The 25,797-nt window shown below is 42.1% G+C and overlaps 2 protein-coding genes across 5 annotated transcripts in view; both read left to right on the top strand.

Annotated features, from left to right (window-relative positions):
• The window catches only part of LOC308077747 (receptor-interacting serine/threonine-protein kinase 3-like), a 156,814-nt gene that overhangs the window by 17,767 nt on the left and 113,250 nt on the right, over nucleotides 1-25,797 (top strand). The window lies entirely within an intron of this gene.
• LOC308078669 (uncharacterized protein) lies at nucleotides 3,242-16,726 on the top strand. Of its 3 annotated transcripts, XM_080419938.1 has the most exons (5): nucleotides 3,242-3,380; nucleotides 7,634-7,849; nucleotides 13,409-13,562; nucleotides 15,130-15,909; nucleotides 16,417-16,726. In XM_080419938.1, the coding sequence occupies exons 2-5, from the start codon at nucleotides 7,721-7,723 to the stop codon at nucleotides 16,470-16,472; spliced, it is 1,119 nt and encodes a 372-aa protein (XP_080276064.1). In that variant the 5' UTR covers nucleotides 3,242-3,380; nucleotides 7,634-7,720; the 3' UTR covers nucleotides 16,473-16,726. The 3 variants fall into 3 exon arrangements, with proteins under 3 accessions (XP_080276064.1, XP_080276062.1, XP_080276063.1); XM_080419936.1 differs by having other exon boundaries at nucleotides 15,130-16,726; XM_080419937.1 differs by lacking the exon at nucleotides 3,242-3,380 and adding an exon at nucleotides 5,117-5,155 and having other exon boundaries at nucleotides 15,130-16,726.

Below are 25,797 nucleotides of genomic sequence, written 5' to 3'. Positions count from 1 at the left end.
GATACAACATAATCAGCATAATCAACAGGAATACATTTACATACATCAATTAATTAATAATCGGAGAATAGAAATACTATATAGTATTTCAACGAAAGAACAGGAATTTTAAATAAAACAGTTACAGTCTGGTACAAAGGTGCTGGAAACCATTGCTCTATATTGACCCAATGAGGGCAGTAATCAGATTTTTAGGGACTTCTGAAGCTCATTCCAGGCAGATGGTGCACTAACAGAGAATGCTGCCTTGCCTAGTTCTGAATTCACAAATGGAACCTTGAGCGTCAGGAAGTCACTCGAACGGGTCTGGTGGGTACTAGGCTTCTGATCCAACATATCACAAATATATGGGGGGAGCATTCCTGAGATAGCTTTAAAAATAAACAGATACCAGTGCTTATCACGCCTCACAGAGAGTGAGGATAAGCCTGCGTTCTCATAAAGAGTACAGTGATGGGTACCATAACTGTCACCAGTTACCCACCTTAAGGCAGAATGGTACACTGTGTCGAGATGTTTTAGAGTTGAAGGGGCAGCAATCCTATAAATAATGTCCCCATAGTCTAACACGGAAAGGAAAGTGGCTTCAATAATAGTTTTTTTGCAGGATGCAGGAAAGCACGCTTTATTCCTATAGAGAAAACCAATTTTCTGTCTTAATTTTGTGACAAGGTTTTCGATGTGGTATTTAAAAGATAATTTTTCATCCAGCCAGATGCCAAGGTATTTATACTCTGAGACCCTCTCAATTTTAGAGCCATTTGAAGCGATTATAGTTAGATTGTCACAGTTGGTGGTTTTAGCCCTAGAGAATGCCATGAGCTTAGTCTTGCTTGCATTAAGTACAAGCCTAAGCTCAACCAGGGCATCCTGGAGAGCATTGAAAGCGAGCTGCAGCTTCATATTGGCAAGCTGGGCTGAGTCTGCAACACAATATATGACAGTGTCGTCGGCATAAAGATGTGCATGACAGTCATTTAGAGTGAGATAATATTATTGATATACAGCGTAAAAAGGACGGGGCCATTAATTTGACAGACGGGACAGACGGGACATTAATTTGTTTGGTGCAGCTGTGTTGCTTACTAGTGTGCCATGAAAACATGGCACACTAGTAAGCAACACAGCTGCACCAAACAAATTAATGTGTGAAACCTGATGATCTGAATAGTCATATTAGTCTAACTCAGTGGTTCTCAACCTGTGGGTCAGGACCCCCAGGGGGTCCCCACATGATTTTGGCGGAGGGTCCCCAAATGAAAGTGAACTGACAATTTAAGGACCTTGTTGATACCTCGAAAGAAAGAAAAGAAAAAAGACCATTACTGCATCAAAAGTAATCAACAAACTATAGTATGCTATAAAATGCAAGGCGTTTCACAATATTTATCCGTGGAATCGAGTCAAACTAAATGTTATGTCTCAACTCCTACAAGTGTTTGTCAGGGTGGGGGGTCCCCAGTTCAAGTATGATTATTTTGGGGGGTCGTGGCCTGAAAAGGTTGAATACCTTTTCATGCCCCGTTTCCATTTGTGTTTTCTGTATCACAGAAGTCAGAGGGCTCTTACAAACAGAGTCATGTTTGGAGACGGTGTGTTATCTTGTTCAGATTAAAAGCCAAGAAAACAGCTTGTTGGTTCTTTGTACTGCTTGTCTTTACCTTGTGTTGTGACAGATCTACTTTTTAACCACTTAAACCCTGCTTTGTTGTACCGTAGGTCAAATAGCGAAAATAGCTGATCTACAAGCTCACACCATAGTGGGCTATTTTCACCAAATAATCATCTATTTCTGTTGACTGTCGACCTATTATGCTGTGTGCCCAGAATAAGGACGCCAGGGTTCATGTGGTTAACTGACTGTAGTTGAATTGGAACACACACAGGAACACAGAAACACATGTGGAGGTCATATACTGTACACAGAGAAGAGAGAGAGTCAGATGATGTATTGAATTAAAACATATTATTTTAACTTCATCATGAGCCTCAGACCACCATGCACAGTGTCTAGTGTCTGCTGGGGAAGCTTTCATGGATGCCAGGAGAACGTTACTGGTCTGAATGCCTGTTACTGTAAGTCTGATGGACGAGGAATGATGGTCTGAGGCTCCTGGTTCCTTTCTCCACTGAAGGGAAATGATAACAATACAACATACAATGACATTCTACAATCTAGAAGATTCTGTGCTTTTAACTATGTGGCAGCAGTTTTAGGTCATAAGATGAACTAAGAAAACGTCTAGATAGAAGTTTACGTTCCCACACCTGGACACTACTTATTACATGTTTTTATTCATAAACAACTCCCTTATGCTATGGATGATTTCTTCCTAGCAAAATACAGACCCATGTTGGTACTGTTTAGCCTATCATTATTGTACAAATTATATTCTATAGTAACACCTTCTGGTGTTTGTCTGTCAGAGTCAATGTCTTCCAAATGATGAACAAGGCAGAAAGCAGCACCAGCTCAAGCTACTGAGTCAGGCCCGTCCTGAATCTTGTTGAAATGGGTCACACAGCGTTCTGAAGATCAACACATTTCACAGCTGGATAATAATACTTGAATTAAAGAGTTTATGAAATGCCTGATGGAGATGATGTGAAACCATGGATGCATTACTGTAAAATATATATTTTATTCATTATGAATGTATTAAAATATCCCCAAAACACGTAGCCCATGGTTTCAACCACACTTTAACGGTAACATAAATGATGAACAATTAACATGGCCTGGCCTAAAACAACTCAACACACGACCCCCCCTCCCTCCCCCCCAAACATTCAACAACAAAAACATTCTCCATAACAAATAACTATAACTTGGTGCAGTAATGAATTCAGCCACTAGAGGGCAGAATCACCCCGGAGATTATTACAGTCTGAAGAAAACAATATTTTGTTTCCCTGATAAATTGTCTCTTTCCATCAAAACCAGTAGAAAGTTCAACTTGTGACACCATTGATACCAGTGTTGCTGTAAACACTATTATATATGTATTATTAATTCATCTCATGATGTAATTTCTTCAAGTCAAGACGTTCACACGAGGATAAAACAGAAATCAGACTTGTTCTGTGTGCGGAAATCCCATCCACGTTCCCACACGGACTTATCAATGGAGTGCACAGAGCTATGCACTCCCATAATATGTCCGTGTGGAAACGCGGGTTTGTTTGTGTCTCATATGGTAGATCTACAAACAAACGTGTTTTGCGACGCGACGTATTGACTGTTGATTTGTAGATCTGTTCTCTGTTCTCTTCGGCTTTTTCGACTAAAGGGAGATAATAACACTATCTAATCACCAAGACAAAGTTACACAAACAGTTTGACCATTAAGTCCTGCTGTGTTCACACAGAGCGTCCACAGGTAAAGACTTTATCACCTATTTGTATTATTTACATTGATGCGTGTGTGTGTGTCAGTGTTGTCTAGTTTTTTTTTGAAGGTATACTATGATTATTCCCTGCCTCCCACACGCACGGCATGCGCGCGTCTATAATTAATTAATTAATTATAGACGCGCGTGTGTGTGGCCCACACGCAATATGCTTTGTACTGATTTTTCTTTTGTACTGATTTTTCTTACTGATGTCTGATCACCTGAGCTCAACCACTTCCAAGCTTAGATGCATTTTCAATGCAACGCAACGATTATTACCATGTAAGAGCGCAAGGATTTCTATAAATAGATGCATAGAGAGAGAGTCGATGGTCAGATCTATTTATCCATCAGACTCTCGTGCCGCAGATACTCTTACTGTGGAAACACACCAGACTTTTTTCGCACACACGCGCATATACGCACACACGCACTTTTAGATCCAGTCCTATTTTAAAGCCTGCGTATGCGGGACTCGCAGGGGTGGACTGGCCATTTGGCGTACCAAATTTTTTTTTATTTAATATTTTCGCTCCCGTTTTAGGATTATTACGGTCATTTCCGGGTCGCGTGGCCCAATTATTAGTTACGTTAATGTTTGGGCTTGGATGCTTTCCTGCAGGGGCCTCAGTGCGGCTGCAGAGTTCATGTGCAGGGCTGGGCTGAAACAGTGAAACGCCCCCCCCCCCCGTTGACAAAACGGCCCGGGGGGTGGTGGGCCGGTTCGGACCAAAATGCCAGGGCTGAATTTTGGTCCCAGTCCGGCCCTGGGGACTCGCGTATCCGCGCGCCTGGTGTAGCCGCTATCATTGATATCAATTGGATCTAAACAAACGCACTCTACGCGCCACGCATACGCGCGCTTTGAAAAGTCTGGTGTAGATCGGCCGTTAGTTATAATGTGATCAAGTGGTCAAACGGGAGACTATCTCCTCTACGTCCACTCCACATGGACTGACTGGCAGTGAAGTAGCCTGGTGAAGTTCCCCAGGTTAGGTACAGTGTTGCCATGTCCACTTATTATAAGCGACTTTGGGCTTGTTTTTCTGTAAAGTTGGTGTATTGGTGGTTGCGCGGTGCGAGTTTTTTTTTAGGGCTTGTTTCTTAAAGATTAGTTGCTTGTTTCCTATGTTGTTTTAAACCAGTGTTTCTCAAACAAGTCAAAGACCCCCAAATTAATATGTGTCTGTCTGCATGGACCTCCATCTGAAAATAATGTTATGCCAGGGACCCCATACAAGATTTGTGTGTGTTCATTGTTAAAATGTTTCAAAAATATTCCAATGTTTTAAATTTTTCTTTAAAAGAAAATAGCAGATCTACAAGCTCACAAAGCGTTGCATCGCGTAGATAGGCTAGGCGTAGATAGGCTAGGCGTAGATAGGCTATTTTCAAATAGCCAATGTATTATGTTTAAAGGGTGAAGGGCTCGCTTCTTTTGGGCTTGTTTTCATAGACCTGTTTGCTTGTTTCTCTCACAATATCTGGCAACACTGGTTAAGGCACCGACCAAGTCGTTGCTTCCTCTACAAGGCATTGTTAATGTGTGAATTCCGTCGCAGCCATTACTTATCACCTCAAGGACAATAGCTTCACACATGATAAGCCGTCAACTCAGAGTTAGCCCACACATTCTTGCTGCCCCCCAGCCTTGGGCAGTTAGCGTATCAGAGCGTATCAGCGTCTCAGAGACGCTGTTTTGAACAGTTTTTGAAGGTGTACAGTGGCGACGAAAAAAAATCTCAAGGTGTAGCATCTGACGGTAGAACCCACCACTTGTGTGTGTGTGTGTGTGTGTGTGTGTGTGTGTGTGTGTGTGTGTGTGTGTGTGCCTTAGATCAAGACTATCGTATTCTTTTTTTATTGAGTCTGACTTTTACTTTCGTATTTAAAGGACGACTTCACCCATTTTCAACCTATCTTCATATAATTGGTCCTCATTAATACTCATGGTAAAATGTAGCTCCATAAAGAACCTCTCACTCCGCTATAGAGCTCCGGAGCTGTATAGCGGAGTGAGAGGTTCTTTATGGAGCTAGGTAAAATGGTACAATTTTTTCTACACTGTCTGTGTCTCATAGAGGGCTGTGGACAGTCCAGAAACCCGTCTACCAGTGACATCATCGTTAGGCATGATTTTTTTTTCCCAACGAGATTTCACATTTTTCATTTAGATTTTTATTAACGCGAGAACAATGGCTTCTATTATTGCATTGCAACTTTCCAGGAATGGAAAGCCTGCAGTTTCTATTATCTTGGATTCCCCATCGATGATGTCACTGGTAGACAGGACTCTGAACTGTCCACAGCCCTCCTCTGAGACACAGACAGAGACAAAAATTTTTTTTAACCATTTTATCATGAGCTTTAGTGAGGACCAATTATATGAAGATAGGTTGAAAATGGGTGAAGTCGTCCTTTAAGAGAGTCTTAGCTCCCCCGTTTGTCCTGGAATGTCACCAGTAAAGCCCGTATTTCTCCAAACATGTACACATGCTAAATATAAGGTGCTTGCCCGCTTGCTCCAAATGTTAACTAGGTGTCCGGAGTGTTTGTGCAATGTATTAGTCCATATTTATCAATAAAGAAGTGTTTTAATCCCGTCTGTGGCCGATTCTGTTGGAATTCCCATGGGTGGTAGTGACGGGGCGCATCCGGTGATGCCCGGAATTACACTCAATGTAAACCGGAAGTAAACGAGGGGGGTAAATGGCGTTCGGCCATCGACGGAATTAAAACACTTCTTTATTGAATAATATGGACTAATACATTAAACAAATACTCCGGACACCTAGTTAACATTTGGGACAAGCGGGTAAGCACCTTATATTTAGCATTTGTCTCTGACTGACTTTCCCTGCCACTCCCCTTCTTCTGGCACTACAATTTTTTTCAGTTTTTTCTGTTTCCCTGTAATTAAGTTACAAAGTGTAGTCTGTTTGTCTTCTTGTTTCCCAAGAAGCACAATCCTGAGTCCAGAAGCTAAAAGAAAGAAGAGTTAAAAAAATATATCTTCACAATTTTCAACAAACTCATTTGATACATTTCATTCAGCAAATAAATGTATATACAGATGCAGGCATGTTAACTAAATGTAATTGTTATCATTTATAGATGCCAATTAATGTTGAGTTGGATCCAAAGGGAAACTCATTAATCTCCACCAGGAGATCTGTGTGTGTGTGTGTGTGTGTGTGTGTGTGTGTGTGTGTGTGTGTGTGTGTGTGTGTGTGTGTGTGTGTGTGTGTGTGTGTGTGTGTGTGTGTGTGTGTGTGTGTGTGTGTGTGTGTGAGCCTTAGATCAAGACTATCGTAGATGTGTTTCTTTTTTATCGAGCCTGACCTTTTCCTGGGGGGGGGGGGGGTCGCTAAGACTGGTATCAAATACATCATAAAACAACATAAAACAACAGCGTGTCTAGTCTAATCAATTCGTTCTCAAAGTGCGGTCAGGGGACCCCCAGGGCCAGGGGTCCTTGAGGGAGTTCCAGGGGGTCCCCAGCTAAATGATGGATAGTTAGGAGCCAAATGGAACCTTAGTGGTCTGTAACTCTGAGAGTGTACAAGAGTGTTCATTTGTACACTCTGAGTGAAATTAACACGGATTTTACAGTATAAATTGGGGTCCCAGAGATAGAAATGACATTAAATGAGGGTCCGTAGCCCTAATGAATGTCAAACTGGGGGGTCCTTGAAATTAAAATGGTTGAAAATCACTGTTAGAGCCGTAAAATCTTCTCTTATGAGGGTCCCTGCCTGGCATTTATTTTCAAACGGGGGGTCCGCGGGCTAATAAGTGTCAAGTTGGGGGTCCTTGACATGAAAAAGTTTGAGAACCTTCTTATCTCTAAAGCAGGGGTCTTCAACAGGGGGTCAGGGACCCCTAGGGGGTCCTCAGAGTTACTACAGGGGGTCCGCCAAATCTTTGTGTGATATGATTATTTAACTACTTGAACCCTAGCAACCCTTTTCTGAGGAGAACTTTAGCCAAAAATAGCAGATCTACAAGCTCACAACGCCTCGCAGCGCGAGGCGTTGTGAGCTTGTAGATCGGCTATTTTTGGCAAAGCGGCATAGGTGTAGAGGGAAAAAAGAGCAGACCCCATGAACCAAAAGTGTTGAATCTGAAACACAATTGTATACAATATAGAGTAGGGGGTCCCTGCTTCATCTCTCTCTCAGCTAGGGGGTCCTTGGCCTGAAAACGTTGAAGACCCCTGCTCTAAAGAGTCTATTATCAGTCAGCAGATGCTGAGGACGAGGAGGAGAGGAGGAGACTCCTGGTGGTGAAGGTGGAGGGAGCTGTGGAGACCAGAGAGACTGACCAGATGTTCACAGGGAGTCACATCAGCATCAGCACCAGAGGAGGAGGAGGAGGAGATAGTGTTACAGCGCCTCCCGGTGGCCTGGAGGATCACAGTGATGGGAAAGCAGCTGGACATCCCAGTGTAACAGAGGTCAGTACATGTGTGATCTACTTTACAGCAGCGGTAACCAACCCATCCACACGTCGCTCTGCAAAGCCGTCTCATTCCATCCCAATACACAACATCCCAATACACATAGGATTGTCTTTGAAGCCTTCTATGATCCCTGAAATGGAGCCTGTGCACCTGATTCGAATGCTATCAATGCATTGAATGGGCGAAATAGGCGACTTATTAGACCTTTGAATGGGCGAAATAGGCGACCTACTTACCTACCCGCGATTTATCAGACCATTCATTGGGTGTTATCAAGACATACTGACCTACCAACGGAGATGACTTAAATAGTTCAGTTTCGGTTTTGGTTTTGGTTTCGGACCATGACGGAGGCGCGCAGTCACAGGCGAACTGTCACCCCGTGAAGGACCACCGAGGGAGCTAAGGCGACCGAGTTGCCGTCCTGAACGGTGTGACGTTCGCCTGTGCCTACTCAGCGCCAAGGGCGTACCGTCATAGAGGCCAATGGGGCCATGGCCCGGTCTGGAAAACTCTGCTCCCCCCAGGGGGAAAAAAACTAAAAATCAACATAACAACATTAGCACCCCCACACCCTGTTCTCTTGTAGCCAACCACAGGAATTCGCCTTTGTTTTCAATTCGGGCTTATTTGCATTCGGCCGAATTGTTAATGAGGGCCATTAAAAACCGGTTTCCCCGTCAAACCGGTTCTCTTGCCAGGTAAACAGTATAAAGCGGGTCCAGAGATAGCTCTACATTTCATTATTGTTGTGACTTGTGACTAGTCTACTACTCTACAACATGAAGAAGCTCAAGCCACCAACCAAAAAACGATTTGTCCAGAGCAGCATGCTACTACACTTCGCCGCCAGCTCCAGCAAGACGCCAGCAAAGGAGGACAGCAGCAGTGCCAGGACACCAGCGCTCATCACCGTGCCAGCGGTGACGACTGCCCCACCAGCGGCTGCTGGTGGGGGGCCAGTGGGGCCACAACCAGCAGCGCCCACCACAACGCCAGACCCGCCACCACCAGCAATCATCGCCGCGGCCAACAGCACCATACCAGTGCGCCCCTGCTCCCCGGATTCCAGCGGCGCAGTTGCGCCTACAGACCTCTCTGCTATCGACGAGCCAGCAACTCAACCCAAACTAAGCCGCTTCCCAACTACAACGATCAACGGACGCTCCAGGTGCTTTTAAAAAAACTGGTATGAGAAATATTCATTCATCGAGTACAGCATTAGTCGAGATGCTGTGTTTTGCAAGACCTGTCGGCATTTTGCGCCTGAGCATTCAGAGAACGCATTTACGCATGGTGGCTTTTCAGCCTGGAAACGCACAGGCGTTGCTTTTACGACGTATGAGAAGAGCGACGGACATAAAGAAGGACTACAAAGATACCTGGGATACAAAGAACTAACCACAAGTGGCCGTGGCACAGTCCTAAATCAGTTGACAAACACTGATGGGATTTATGCTGAGAAACTCGAGAAGAACCGCGATCATCTCAAAGCTGTTTTGGACGTCATCCTTGTCTGTGCAAAGCAAGGCATAGCATTACGTGGACACAGAGAGACCGATGATGATGATAAGAACACAGGCAATTTTAAGGAGCTGTAAACTGGTCGCAAGCATAATCCAGGTATCCAAGCCCATTTAACATAAAGAAAGAGTTGGCTGATTCTGATCCAACATTTTACGCATTACTAGCCGATGAATGCAAGGACATTTCTAAGAAGGAATTGGTTGCTGTCTGCATACGTTATGTGTACAAGGGGAATATCAAGGAGAGAGCCCTAGGATTTGTTGACACAGGGGACATGACGGCCAAAGCAATAGCTGAGAAAATCGTTGAAGTTGTGCAACCTTTCAACCTAGACAGAAACTTGTGTGTGGGGCTGGGGTTTGACGGGGCCTCTGTGATGTCTGGACACAAGGGTGGAGTGCAGGCCATTCTCAAGCACACATTTCCACATGCCACATACACACATTGCCACTCACATAGACTTAATCTTGTCCTGGGGGCTGTAGCACATTACATTACATTACAGTCATTTAGCAGACGCTTTTATCCAAAGCGACTTACAATAAGTGTATTCAACATAGGTAGGGAACGAAAACTACTAATCACCAGAAGTCTTTAGTGCATTTTCTGCAAAAACAAGCAACCAAGAGTATACCTAGCGCTAAGGTAAAAGTGCAATATATCAGCTACCTATTTCCTTAAACAGATGAGACAAAATAGCTAAATCAAATGAGCATGAGCTAAAACAATTAAGTGTATCGACTAAACAAGATCCAATAAACAATCCAATAATCCAATAAACAATACAGCAATAGAAAACAAGCGTTCGTACAACTAGTTAACAACAAGTAGGTCAGGCAGAGAGGAAGGGTAGTGTTTCCTGAAGAGGTGAGTTTTCAGCCTGCGGCGAAATATGGGCAGTGACTCTGCTGTCCTAACATCAGTGGGAAGTTCATTCCACCACTGTGGGGCCAGAACAGAAAAAAGTCGTGACCGTGTGGATCGGCCAGAAGGACCCTTGAGTGACGAGGCAATCAGTCGCCCCGAGGTGGCAGACCGAAGTGGTCGGGCAGGGGTGTAGGCATCGACCATAGCCCGGAGGTAGGAAGGAGCTGTTCCTTTCACTGCCCTATAGGCTAGCACCAGGGTTTTGAACTGGATGCGAGCCGCTACGGGGAGCCAGTGTAGAGAGAGCCAGTGTAGAGAGCGTAGAGAGTGTAGCACGCACATCAGAAAATGCAGAAGCTTTTTTTGTTACTCTAAATTCACTGCATGCTTTTATGTCAGGCACCCAGCGACATGCGAATTTCATGCAACTGCAGAAAGAGAAGTACCCTGGCCGCAGAGCCGTTGAACTTCAACGTGGTTGTGACACAAGGTGGAGTTCAAGGTCTGCTTCTGTCAGTAAAGTGCTTAAGCTGTATGACGTTGTACTCGACGTTTTGAGTGAATATAGCGAGATGGCAGAGGGACACACACGCACAGACGCTAACACATTGTTGTCTCAGATGCAAACAAAGAAGTTTGTTTTCCTTCTCAACCTCTTTGCAAACCTGTTTACTGTTTCGGATACTGCAACCATTGGCCTGCAATCTGTCGATATAACTGTGAAAGAAAGTATAGGTTTTATAGAGGATCTTAAAACTCATCTGTCTGATATAAGGTCCAAGGACGAATCCCGCCTCGGATACCTGGCCATCCTGGCCGCAACAAATGCTATAATGACGGATAATACTCTTGATAAGTGGGATCAAAATCCAATTGTGTCAGCCCGAAAACGTTTTGTTCCCACTCGATTTGAGCACAGTGTTATTACTACTTCGCTGGGAAAGCGAACAAGAGTCAGGTGTGACAATGATTTACGCATCATTTTAAACCAGATTGTAGACTGTCAACTTGGTGAGTTGAATGCCAGCAGGTTCCAAAAAGACTCTTATGGTTTCATGACATCTGCTAGTGTGTTCCTAACAACTCCCCGTGCTGATGCAACTGATATGGTAAAAACTCTCAATGTCTCTGGCAGTGTTTTTGGTCTAACAGTTAAAGAACAGCAGCTTCATTCATTTTGGACCCACCTTGCAAGAAAAGAAAGCGAGGGTGAAAAATTTGACACACTAATTAAGGTTTTGGATGCGTGCCCAGCTAGCACCTTCTCCAGTGTCCGCTGTTTCTTAAACGCATTGATAACACTGCCAATGACCACATGCACCGTTGAACGCCTATTTTCCAGTGTAGGCAGAATCAAAAATGCATGCAGAAGTTCAATGACAACCTCTCGCCTAAACAGTCTATGTCTCCTGTCCTTTGAGAGAGATTTAACTAACCGTTTGGACCCAGATGAGGTTATTGACATGTTCAAGTGCAAGCCCCGTCGTATTAAGCTGTAACAGACTAGGCTGCTATATGTTTGCACTGCAGTGCACTGTATTTGATTTGTTAACTTTGCTGTTGTAAATACACTTTTGAGAATAAAAAAACATACATTGATTATACTTGCATATTGTGTTTTATTCACGTTTCTCTCTCTTGCATTAACGCTGATCGTTGCGCGAGCCCCCACCCGCCCCGCCTGGGCGGGGGGGGGGGGGTTAAGAATCTGGCCCGGTCCACGTTAGAACCCACCGTACGCGCCTGCTCAGCGCCGTTCGAGTTATTTACCGATAGGCACAGAATCGTAAATATTGTTGTGGGGACTGCTCCGCCTCCAAGTAGGTCAGTAGCTCCTGATTACGCCCCATGAATGGTCTGACAAATCGCGGGTAGGTCTAAATCGCGGATACTCGCCCATTCAAAGGTCTGATAAAACGTGATAATCTCCCTTTCAATGCATTGATAGCATTCGAAGCCGGTGGCCTGTGAGCCAATCAGACCTCAGTAAAAACATGGATTCCAGTGTTTTTCAATTCTTTTGGTTGAAGACCAGTTGGCTACAGTTGGAGATTAAGTGTTTGGCTCAGTGACCCTTAAACACATATATCTACTATACATAGATATTGTCTATAGATACAGATAGGTTGAATGTTGTTCTTAAACTACAGTGTTGGCATGGTCCAGGTTGTGGTCATCTAAACGCATTGTGAATACTATGAAAGTTCTAAGGATGTTAATGATCATCACGCACTCGCACAGATGTGATCAGGTGACGTTTTTAACTGGCACACCTTTTGTGGTGGTCTGGAGTCCTGCTCAGGCAGAGAGGTTATGAGGGACAAAAGGTAGGAAGTGGCAGCCTGACACTTTGAGTTTTGAACCCGGAGTTCTCACGTGGGGAAAGGGTTGAAGCTAAATGTTTTTCAAACGTGGCCATATTTGAAAATATGACAGTAGCTGCATCTCCTCACCTGTCATACTGTACCTTTGGACCATAACAAAGTCACATACAAATACATCGCATTACAACAATTTTAATAAACTACAGTGCAATGTCTTAGTCTTTCAATTAGCATTGTAGCCACATGTAAGCCACTCATCGTTTCGGTCAACAAAACGATAACAATTCAGTCTTTTTTTCCCCCCATGCATGTGGCATTGCTATTATATTGACAGTGCAATAAATTGTCTTAAGGTCAAATGTCAGTGTAGCCAAATGTAACCAGGTGTGAAAAGAGGTCTATAAAAGCATCTTATGAATGAGACACAAGGAGCAAGCATTTTGGAATTATAAATTCTACTGAACCTACTGTATCGGCCCAGATTAATTTCAAAACAAATCATAGGACTATACTGGCGCGCCTTAAATAATGCATTTTAGGAAAGAAGACGCTGGTCATGACCTTGTGCCACGAACGATGTGCTGAGACTTTGGACTGTCTGACTTAAGTAAAGAGGTTAGGAGAGATATTATGCATTTTTTATGCCCTGTGTGTGTGTGTGTGTGTGTGTGTGTGTGTGTGTGTGTGTGTGTGTGTGTGTGTGTGTGTGTGTGTGTGTGTGTGTGTGTGTGTGTGTGTGTGTGTGTGTGTGTGTGTGTGTGTGTGTGTGTGTGTGTGTGTGTGTGTGTGTGTGTGTGTGTGTGTGTGTGTGTGTGTGTGTGTGTGTGTGAAGCAGATGTCCAACAGTGATGGCTGTGTGTCCAGTCACATCATGTCCCCGCAGTGCCACATGCATTCCTCCCTGAGCTCTGCTGCCCCCTGGAGGACTGATGGCTGCATGCCTCCCATCTTCACCCTGGAGGACAACCGCACTGAGACTGAGGCAGGCTGTGAGTGACCACACACACACACACACACACACACACACACTCATTATTTCAGACCCAAGGGAGATCCATAACACAATAAAAATAGAAATAAGAGATAGAATAAAAAGTCTTCCACCATGTTCAGTTTCAAACATACAGACGATGGCCGATGGTTCCACAGTCTAGAGGAGAACCTGACAGAACTACGTGTAGGGTTAGTTATGACGGCAATGATGTCATTTACTGACTCAGATACCCTACACATAAATCTATACATAAGGTTACGTAGCACAGCAGAGCAGGTGGATAACCCAACTAACAAACATCTGGCTTGCACTGGAGCTTCTTGGAGCTCTCAGCAGCAGCCTCATGCAGTCATTATAAGACACTGTGAGTCTGATAATGCCGTCTTTGTAGAGACACCACAGGTGGGCAGTCAGTATACAGAGGTGTACAGAAAGATATAAAGAGAGAGATCTTCACCGGTACTGAGCACATGCTAAATTTGCGACACAGCATGTTCCCTTGAGCATACAGCTTCCATCTATGTATGTACTTTGTCATCAGAAAGGTCATTTGAGATTATATGGCCCAAATATTTCATCTCACAGCAGACACTAAGGGCAGTGCCAGAGAGATAGAAGTCAGGAAAGGTTAACTGTCTGTCTTCCCTGCTTCGGACAATCATCATCTTAACCCTTTTTAGCATTGTACCACACACACACACACACACACACACACACACACACACACACACACACACACACACACACACACACACACACACACACACACACACACACACACACACACACACACACACACTTTGTCAAGAGTGTGGACAAGTAAATCAAATGCAGGTCTGCACTCAACTCAAAAGTACCATTTAATTTATTTTAAAAAGTCAAAAGTTGATAACTTCTGTACTTCAGCTGTTTGTAGTTAATCCTATTTTTTATGATATATATATATATATCCACATATATATATAATTAATAAATAAAAGAAATGAGCGTCTCTTTGGTGTACAGCATACATATATCTGTATAGTATACAGATATATTTATATATCTAGATATAAATATTCACATATGCATTTTGTGTTGACTCTCAGAGTGCTTTCCCACTGCAGAGCCTAAAATCAATCATTGAATATATACGTCTTTAAGCCCTCCGGATGGGTTAAGCTGAGCACGGTTAGCCAACCAGAGCCAAACTGTGTGCAAGTCAATATTAATAATAATAGGATCACAGTTTTACTGAACGGAGATGTCAGTTAAGTCAATTACTTATGTCACTATTTGACTTTAGGCAGTGGAATCTAAATTAGTTGCGAGGTTTGTCAATAGACTAGGTAACGAAAACATTGGTTAGTGCTGTTTGGATTTGTAGGTCAGTTACACAATAAATACTTTGTCCATGACAATTTTTTATAAGTAGCGTGAATTTGTAACAGACGATATAAAACCTGAAAACACCGGTGATCATTATAAAACATCAATCAATAAACAGGGGAATCAATCTGATCCAATCATAAAACACATAGAGTTGGTCTCTGCTGACGTTACCCCTTCTCTCCTCCTCCTAGATCTCTCACTCCTTCCTGTGTGTAAAGAGGAGGTTTCCCCTGAACAGCAGGAGAGGAGCCCCAGTCTGGTCCAGGTGAAACTAGAACCTCCACAGATTAAAGAGGAACAGCAGGAGAGGAGCCCCAGTCTGGTCCATGTGAAACTAGAACCTCCACAGATTAAAGAGGAACAGCAGGAGATGAGTCTCAGTCTGGTCCATGTGAAACTAGAACCTCCACAGATTAAAGAAGAACAGCAGGAGATGAGTCTCAGTCTGGTCCATGTGAAACTAGAACCTCCACAGATTAAAGAGGAACAGCAGGAGATGAGTCCCAGTCTGGTCCAGGAGGAAGCAGAACCTCTACAGATTAAAGAGGAACAGGAAGAGGAGCTACTTCAAAGACCAGAGGAGGCTGCTGGCTCAACGTTGACATTACTAGCAGTGAAAAGTGAAGATGAAGATGAAAACAGAGACACAGAGCCTCTAGCCAGCACCCCAACTGAACACATTAAAACACAAGATGTAGAGGACTGTGGAACATCACAACCAACTAGTGACCAGCTCCTCTCTTCACACTGTTCAGAATCTGACACTGAAGACAGTGATGACTGGGAGGAGACCAGGGAAGGTCAGTCAGCTTTAAACAAACTGAACTCAGAGCTGTTCCAGGACCTGAAATCATCAAAGCAAACTCCATCCATGAGGACTCACACAGGGAAGGGAAGTTTTAGGTGTACAGAGTGTGGCAAAGTCTGTGGTTACATGAGTCGCCTGAAAGTCCATATGAGGACTCATACAGGTGAAAAACCCTTTACTTGTACACAGTGTGGAAAACTGTTTAGTCAGAAGAGTAAGCTGAAACAACACATGATTAGTCATACAGGTGAAAAACCCTTTACTTGTACCGAGTGTAGCCAAGTCTTTGGTTACAAGTGTCATCTGAAAGACCACATGAATATTCATACAGGTGAAAAACCCTTTAGTTGTACAGTTTGCAGCAAAGCCTTTGGTTCAAATTATACTTTGAATTTACACATGAGGATTCATACAAATGAAAAAGTCTTTACCTGTATTGAGTGTGGTAAAGTTTATGTTAAAATGAGTCACCTGAAACAACACATGAGAACTCATACAGGTGAAAGACCCTTTACTTGTATAGTTTGTGGAAAAAGATTTTCACAAAATGGTACTCTGAAGAGGCACACGAACAAATTACATCCATAAAGATTGATACAGGGGAATGAAAAACTTAAGTTGTAGTATGTGGCAAATATTTTGGTCTAAATGCAACTCTTAATTTCAACAGATGGATTCACACAGGAGAGAATTCTGTTGAACAGGAAAATAAATAATCTGAGGTGACACCTGATATCTCATATAAAACGTTTTATCATTCACATGACATTGCTTATCACCAGTGGTGTAAAGTAACAAAGTACATTTACACAATTTACTCAAGTAAAATGCTGTGGTATTCTTGACTTGAGTATTTACAATGTTCAATACTTTTACTTCTACTCCACTACACCTCAGAGACAAATATTGTTCTTTAACTCCACTATAATTATTTGAAAACTTTAGTTCCTTTGTAGATTTTGATTATTATTACAAAACATACATTAACCACTTTAGCCCTATTTAAACTTCTACTTTTCATTTGGATGTATGCATTTATATTGTTGAAGTGTTTTGTACACTCTGAGTTGTTTTTACTATAATTCTTTATGTTCCAAAATGTAATTTTAACCTTCCTTAAATCTCTAAATTCTGTTGTCTGTATAATAATTGTAATATAATATTAGAATGCCTTTTCATGCCCTGATTCCATGTGTTTTCTGTGTCACGGAAGTCGGAGGGCTTTTACAAACAGAGTCATGTTTGGAGACAGTGTGTTATCTTGTTCAGAGTAAAAGCCAATGTTCTGTTACAGAAAATATCTTGTTGGTTCTTGTGTTTCTTTTTTACTGCTTGTCTTTACCTTGTATTATGGGAGAGATCTACTTTTTAACCACTTAAACCCTGCTTTGTTGTACCGTAGGTCAAATAGCGAAAATAGCTGATCTACAAGCTCACACCATAGTGGGCTATTTTCACTAAATAATCATCTATTTCTGTTGACTGTCGACCTATTATGCTGTGCCCAGAATAAGGACGCCAGGGTTCATGTGGTTAACTGACTGTAGTTGAATTGGAACACACACAGGAACATGTGGAGGTCATATACTGTACACAGAGAAGAGAGAGTGAATTAAAACATATTATATTAACTTCATCATGTACCTCAGACCACTATGCACAGTGTCTAGTGTCTGCTGGGGAAGCTTAAAGCTCAGTAACATTGGACTCCGTAGCAGTGAAACAGTCTGACAGACCTATTGATTGATTTAATACTTTAGTCAGAAATGTAAACAGTACGTGGTACAGTAAGACATTAAGGCTAAAAGCATAACACAAAAAAGTCCTGGGGACTTCCATAGTGATCCTATGTATTCAATTAATCAACATAGGAACAAATTTACACAATAATACATGTCATCAACAAATACAAAATACTATATGTACAAAAGAGATGAGAAAATTACATTTTTTTTTGTGGTCTAATTTGTCCTGTTTTTCAGGCCCAAAACACGTAGCCCCATGGTTTCAACCACATGTTAACAGTCAGTAACGTAAATGATGAACAATAAACACAATATGTTTATTATTATTATGACCTAAAACAACTCAACACATGAACACGTATAGGTTGGTGCAGTAATGAATTCAGCCACTAGAGGGCAGAATCACCCCGGAGATTATTACAGTCTGAAGAAAACAAGCTTCTGTTTCCCTGATAAATTGTCTCTTTCCATCAAAACCAGTAGAAAGTTCGACTTGTGACACCATTGATACCAGTGTTGCTGTAAACGCTATTATATATGTGTTATTAATTCATCTCATAATGTCATTTCTTCAAGTCAAGACGTTCACACGAGGATAAAAAAGAAAAACAGAAACAACCACGTTCTGTGTGCGGAACTCCAAATCCCATCCGCGTTTCCACACGGACATATTAACGGAGTGCACAGAGCTATGCACTCGCGTAATATGTCCGTGTGGGAACGCGGGTTTGTTTCTATGGTTTGTTTGTGTCTCATATGGTAGATCTACAAACAAACGTGTTTTGCGACGCGACGCATTGACTGTTGATTTGTAGATCTGTTCTGTTTGGCCTTTTCCGTCACTATCATCAGGTATTGTTTAGTTACTACTGGTGGAGACTAAAGGGAGAGAATAACACTATCTAATCACCAAGACAAAGTTACACAAACACTTTGACCATTAAGTCCTGCTGTGTTCACACAGAGCGTCCACAGGTAAAGGTTTTATCACCTATTTGTATTATTATTTGCGTGTGTGTGTGTGTGTGTGTGTGTGTGTGTGTGTGTGTGTGTGTGTGTGTGTGTGTGTGTGTGTGTGTGTGTGTGTGTGTGTGTGTGTGTGTGTGTGTGTGTGAGCCTTAGATCAAGACTATCGTATTATTTTTTTATCGAGTCTGACTTTTACTTTCGTAATTAAGAGTCTTAGGTCTACCCCCCCCCCCCCCCCCCATTTGTCCTGGAATGTCACCAGTAAAGCCCGCGTATTTCTCCAAACATGTACAAATGCTAAATATAAGGTATAACATTTATGATTCTGACGTTTTCAATCTACGAGAGTTGTAGGGTTCACGCTAGCCCTAGAATGTCTGTGATCTTACATTTCATGTATTCCAAATACACAGTCATATCACCCTCGTCGACGCGCTGTGTAGTGACGATCTGCGCGGCCGTAAAAGTGCTCTAAACTCCGTCTGTACTCACCCAATAATTAATTCCTAAGACTTGGGAGTCATATTTTGTCCTCTAGTTTCATATCCATTTGAAAGTTCTGCCAGAAAACGTGTGTTTAGTCAAATATCTCCACTTTTCCACGAGCTGCACACGGACGACTTTCTGTACGGGCGAGGGGCACGGACTTGAGTGAAGGACCAAATTTACCCAAACATCCTCTTGTCATCACAAACGTCATAACAAATTGACACAGGGAAGCACAAACGAATGGGGAATTGATTGATGTAGTTTATTTAGTAAGACATGAGAATAGAACGTGACAGTACACAACAGTACATGGAAGTACAAATTCACAATACAAGGTCTACTAAACTGGAACTCTCATTTAGCACGCAGCTTGTTTAAGATGAGAACCCCATGCACACAAATCATGATGACATAAGAGACAGACAGATATACACAACTACTATACAGAATGTCATACAATCAGCTTTCAGGTTACTGGTATGAAGAGAGAAAATATATATATATATATACAAAAGAGGAAAATGAAGGAGGGGGGGGGGGTAGGGGGGGTAGGTTAAGACTTAGACAGGGGCCATTTTCGAATTGCAGCCTCCTGAAGGTGTATCTTTAGGGCAGTTTTGAAAGTGAATAGGGTTTTACACTCCTTTACTCCTTTTGGTAGGGCATTCCACATTTTTGATGAATAGCATGAGAACGAGTTCATTCTCTTAGTTGAGCCAAATCTGGGTTGAACATGATTTGTGGAGCTGCCTCTGGTGTTATGATCATGGACTTCGTTAACATTTTGGAAGTATTTTGACAAATACAGGGGGATCCCAATGTTGTGGTGTATCTTGAAGACCAGGCCCATAGCAAGTTGCTGTACTCTGTCCTCAACCCTAAGCCATCCAATCCTAGCAAAATGAGCAGGGGTTAGATGGGTTATGTGATTGAGGCCAAGAAGTTGCCTTACAAGTTTGTTTTGGGATGTTTGGAGCCTTGTTTTTAAGGCCTTGGAGGTGTTGTGATACCATGAAGTGCATGCATAATCATAATGACCAGTGTGTGTGTGTGTGTGTGTGTGTGTGTGTGTGTGTGTGTGTGTGTGTGTGTGTGTGTGTGTGTGTGTGTGTGTGTGTGTGTGTGTGTGTGTGTGTGTGTGTGTGTGTGCGTGTGTGTGTGCGCGCTTGCGCATGTAGCAGATGTCCAACAGTGATGGCTGTGTGTCCAGTCACAGCATGTTCCCTCAGTGCCACATGCATTCCTCCTGCCCCCTGGAGGACTGATGGCTGCATGGCTCCCATCTTCACCCTGGAGGACAACTGCACTGAGGCAGGCTGTGAGTGACCACACACACACACACACACACACACACACACACACACACACACACACACACACACACACTCTCTTTATTTCAGACCCAAGGGAGATCCATAACACAATAAAAATAGAAATAAGAGATACAATAAAAATGCTTCCACCATGTTCAGTTTCAAACATACAGACGATGGCCGATGGTTCCACAGTCTAGAGGAGAACCTGACAGAACTACGTGTAGGGTTAGTTATGACGGCAATGATGTAATCTATTGACTCGGATACCCTACACATAAATCTATACATAAGATTGCGTAGCAAAGCAGAGCAGGTGGATAACCCAACTAACAAACATCTGGCTTGCACTGGAGCTTTCTTCTTTCCTTCTTTGTAGCGACACCACAGGTGAGCAGTCAGTATATAGAGGTGTACAGAAAGATATAAAGAGAGAGATCTTCACCTGTACTGAGCACATGCTAAATTTGTGACACAGCATGTTCCCTCCTTGAGCATACAGCTTCCGTCTATATATGTACTTGTCATCAGAAAGGTCATTTGAGATTATATGGCCCAAATATTTCATCTCACAGCAGACACTAAGGGCAGTGCCAGAGAGATAGAAGTCAGGAAAGGTTAAAGGGATATTTCACTTTCAAAAAAACTTTGTGTAATTTTATCTTCTACTCAGGCTTTTGTGAGCCCTCCAGACCATTTTTAAGTTGCTTGATTCATTATTTAGATATTTGATATTTTATTAGACACTCCCCCTTCCTGTACAAACCCATTATAACTTAAAACTCAATTTTTAACATGTTAGATTCATCAAAAACACCCGTCCTTGGTTCTGGTGACTCACCATGCCCTCCTAATACGCGAGGGGGCCGTGTTTTTCCGAAAACTTTTTTCATTTATTTTTTATATATTTATTTGAAAATTAAAAAAAAAATACGATAAAAAAATGTAATTGTTTTTTTCATTAAATGGAGTTTGAAGTTATAATGGGTTTGTATAGGAAGGGGGCGTGTCTGATAAAATGAATATTAAATAATGAATCAAGCAACTTAAAAACTGTCTGGGGGGCTCACAAAAGCCTGGGTAGACGATAGAATGACCCAAAGTTTTTTTTAAAGTGAAATATCCCTTTAACTGTCTGCCTTCCCTGCTTCGGACAATCATCATCTTATCTTAACCCTTTTTGGCATTGTACCACACACACACACACACACACACACACTTTGTCAAGAAAATCCAATGCAAGTCTGCACTAGACTCAAAAGTACCATTTCATTATTTTTTTAAGTCAAAAGTTAATATTTCTTTTACTTCAGCCGTTTGTATTTAATCCTGATTTTCAGATAAAGATAAGACATGAGTGTCTGTTTGGTTATTGCTGTACATCATACATATATCTGTATAATATACAGATATATTCATACATCTAGATATAGACTACTAGTAGTAAATATTCACACATGCATTTTGTGTTGACTCTCAGAGTGCTTTCCCATCGCAGAGCCTAAAACCAATCATTGAATATACTGTATACGCCATTAAGCCCTCCTATTGGATGGGTTGAGCTGAACACCATCACACCACACACATCAATCTGATCCAATCATAAAACAGAGTTGATCGCTGCTGATGTTACCTCTTCTCTCCTCCTCCTAGATCTCTCACTCCTTCCTGTGTGTAAAGAGGAGGTTTCCCCTGAACAGCAGGAGAGGAGCCCCAGTCTGGTCCATGTGAAACTAGAACCTCCACAGATTAAAGAGGAACAGCAGGAGGAGCTACTTCAGGAGGCTGATGGGTCAACATTGACATTACATAGACTAACATATGGATCCAGATATGTTTACCGAATGGAATATACAGGTAGATCACTTTCTCACACATTTCTCACTGTTTGTTTTGGATTTCCCTCTAAAAACTTCCCTGTCTACCAAAATGAAAACACTGACTGCTAGTATAGAGGGAAATGATGGGTACAAAATGTATATATTGTTATGTAAAAACAGGGCAAACACTATGCCTTTAACTCTAATTTGATCATTTGTCTAGAGTACCTGAACCTCCCTGTGTGTAAAGAGGAGGTTTCCCCTGAACAAGAGGAGAGGAACTCCAGTCAGGTCCAGGATGAACCAGAACCTCTACAGATTAAAGAGGAACAGGAAGAGGAGCTTCTTCAAAGACCAGAGGAGGCTGCTGGCTCAATGTTGACATTACCAGCAGTGAAAAGTGACGATGATGATGATGATGAAAACAGAGACACAGAGCCTCTAGCCAGCACCTCAACTGAACACATGAAAACACAAGCTGATGTAGAGGACTGGGTCCCATCACAACCAACTAGTGACCAGCTCCTCTCTTCACACTGTTCTGAATCTGACACTGAAGACAGTGATGACTGGGAGGAGACCAGGGACGATCAGTCAGCTTTAAACAAACTGAACTCAGAGCTGTTCCAGGACCTGAAATCATCAAAGCAAACTCCATCCATGAGGACTCACACAGGGAAGACAAGCTGGAGGTGTACAGAGTGTGGCAAAGTCTTTGGTTACGTGAGTCTTCTGAAACGACACATGAGGACTCATACAGGTGAAAAACCCTTTACTTGTACTGAATGTGGAAAAGTGTTTAATACCAAGGGTCATCTGAAACGACACATGATTAGTCATACAGGTGAAAAACCCTTTACTTGTACTGAGTGTGGAAAAGTGTTCAGTCACAAAGGTAATCTGAAACAACACATGATCACTCATTCAGGTCATACAAGTGAAAAACCCTTTACTTGTACAGTTTGCAGCAAAGGCTTTTTTTCAATTCATGCATTGAATACACACATGAGGAATCATACAAGTGAAAAACTCTTTATTTGTACCGAGTGTGGTAAAGTTTACGTTAAAAAAGGTCACCTGAAAGAACACATGAGGACTCATACAGGTGAAAAACCCTTTACCTGTACTGAGTGTGGCAAAGACTTTGGTCACATGAGTAATCTGAAACGACACATGAGGACTCATACAGGAGAAAAACCCTGTACTTGTATAGTTTGTGGGAAAAGATTTTCACAAAGTGGTAATCTGAAGAAGCACATGAACAAATTACATCCATAAAGATTGATACAGGGGAATGAAAAACTTAAGCTGTAGTATGTGGCAAATATTTTGGTCTAAATGCAACTCGTAATGAGATGGATTCAGACAGGAGAGAAATCTGTTGAACAGGAACATGTTTTTCAAAGAAACAATCTGAGGTGACACGTGATATCTCATATAAAACCTTTTATCATTCACATGACATTGCTTATCACCAGTGGTGTAGAGCCCTGTACCTTTTAGGTACTCCTGGGCTGGGCAACTGGGTTGACGTTTGACGCGTGCAAATTCATTCATTCAACCTTTATTTATTTTCTCGGGGATACATTGAGGGCAGAGCCCTCATTTTCAATGATGCCGAGATTACAAAAGCATAATACAACAGTGTAAATAATAATGATGGATAAAAACAGCAGGATAAACAAGTTATGTATGTGAAAACAGCAAAAACAAAATCATAAAACAGTAATAAAGACAGCTTGATTAAAACAGTGACAATCTAACACGACAAGATTAGCTAGCAAGTTTTTTAAATTGACCCAGTGAGACCATGGAATCCATTTTGAAAGTGCGTTGTAATTCGTTCCAAGTGAAAACCTGAAAGCTGTTTTGCCTAGCTCGGTGTTGGCCTTGGGGACCAGTAATGGGATGTATTCCTGAGAGTGTGTTTGATGGGTGGAAGTATTTGGTTTTAACAGTGATGAAATGTATGTTGGTGAACCCATTAAGACCTGGAACGCATCTGTGTCACTTTAGATTTCTTTGGCTATTCAAAAATAGCAGATATACAAGCTCATATGAGCTTGTAGATCTGCTATTTTCGAAAAATCTTGAAACATTATTTTTTTAGATTAAAAAAAAAAAACGCTTAGGATTTAGAAAACATTTTTAAGAATCGCCTTAGGGGGCACGGTGGCGCAGTCGGTAGCGCTGTCTTCTCACAGCTAGAAGGTCCTGGGTTTGATTCCCGCCGGGGACGCTGTGGGCGCTGGGGGGCGTGTTCTCTCCTCCGCGTCATCAGCGCCCATACCCTAGGTGGGGTTGGTGAAAGGGCCTACTCTGTGTGGAGTTTGCATGTTCTCCCCGTGTCCCCTAGGGTAGGTACCCTCTCAAAAAAACATGCAGTAATCCTGGTCACTATACTGCCTCCCCCTGGTCAGCCGGGGCGCCTGATGGAGGGGAAAGGAACTGGTTGGAATAACGTGTTCCTTCCACGCGCTACGGAAACTCTCCCCTGTCAGGTGACAAGAGAAGGTCAGTTGGCTCTCATGCATTGAAGGAGGCATGAGCTCGGCCCTGGCCTCCCTAGGTTTTTACATAGACAATTGGCACTGGGTGTAAAAAATGGGGTTACAAAATCGTGGGATAAAAATGTAAAGAAAAAAAAAAGAATCGCCTCGGGCCTTAATGGGTTAACTCAATTCAATGTCCAGAGCAAGTTGTGTCTCTTTGGATATGTCAATCCTTTTATTAACATTAAGCCATGCAAACAAACATGAACTCACTTGTGATATAAAACAACATTGAACGCCGTCCGCCACACACGGCTGGACTAAACTATGTGGCTTCTCCTGTTGCACACCTGCCCACAATCACCCACTGACAGGTATGTCATGGTTCCCATAGCAACCACCCGTGTAAATCACTGACTGACTGATTGACATGACGTCATAGTCATTACCAAGGCCACACCATTCAATTAAAGAAAACAAAATAAACATAAGGCATTTTGGCTGTGGTGTAAAATAACAAAGTAGATTTATTCAAGTACTGTACTTAAGTACAATGTTGAGGTACTTTATTCTACTGTGAGTATTTAAAATTGTCTATACTTTTACTTCTCCTCCACTACATCTCAGAGGCAAATATTGTACTTTTACTTTGCAGACATAAATTATTACATTATGAAACATACATTAACCACTTTATCCCTATTTTATACCTAGGCTATTTGAAAATAGCCGAATCTACAAGCTCACAACGCGTCGTGACACATAAGATGAACTAAGAAAAAGTCTAGATAGAGGTTTACGTTCCCACACCTGGACACTACTTATTACATGTGTTTATTCATAAACAACTCCCTTATGGATGATTTCTTTTGAGCATAAATGTTCTTTAAAAAAAAAAAAATCACACCCTGTGTGAAGTGGGCGGTGTCTTGCTAGCTAATCACAATACTGAATGGAGTCGATCAATCATGTACAAAAAATAAATACATTTATTGAAACACTCTTTATGATGGACAAAACCATAACTTGAAAAAAAACAATTTATGTTTTTTTTCAAGTTATGGTTGCTTATATAGGGCTATGCACATGTGTCATGTGACACTGGCCAATCACAATCTATTCAGGACTCACAGCGCAGGATAATTGTACAAATTTCCAAACCTCACTTTTAGGGGCGGTTTCACTGCCCAAGATATTTGTACATTTTTCCAAATCTCACTTAT

This window comes from Gymnoscopelus braueri (genome assembly GCF_963280865.1).
Source record: "Gymnoscopelus braueri genome assembly, chromosome: 22".
NCBI classification, from domain to species: domain Eukaryota; kingdom Metazoa; phylum Chordata; class Actinopteri; order Myctophiformes; family Myctophidae; genus Gymnoscopelus; species Gymnoscopelus braueri.
The sequence above is the reverse complement of the archived record's forward strand: the minus strand, read 5'-3'. Positions and strand labels throughout refer to the sequence as shown.

Excerpts from the sequence above, each read along its gene's own strand:
- LOC308078669 (XM_080419936.1), top strand. The coding sequence starts at position 7,721 with ATGTTCACAGGGAGTCACATCAGCATCAGCACCAGAGGAGGAGGAGGA. Across the intron at positions 7,850-13,408 it reads GACATCCCAGTGTAACAGAG|ATGTCCAACAGTGATGGCTG; the intron begins GTCAGTACATGT and ends TGTGTGAAGCAG. Across the intron at positions 13,563-15,129 it reads CACTGAGACTGAGGCAGGCT|ATCTCTCACTCCTTCCTGTG; the intron begins GTGAGTGACCAC and ends TCCTCCTCCTAG.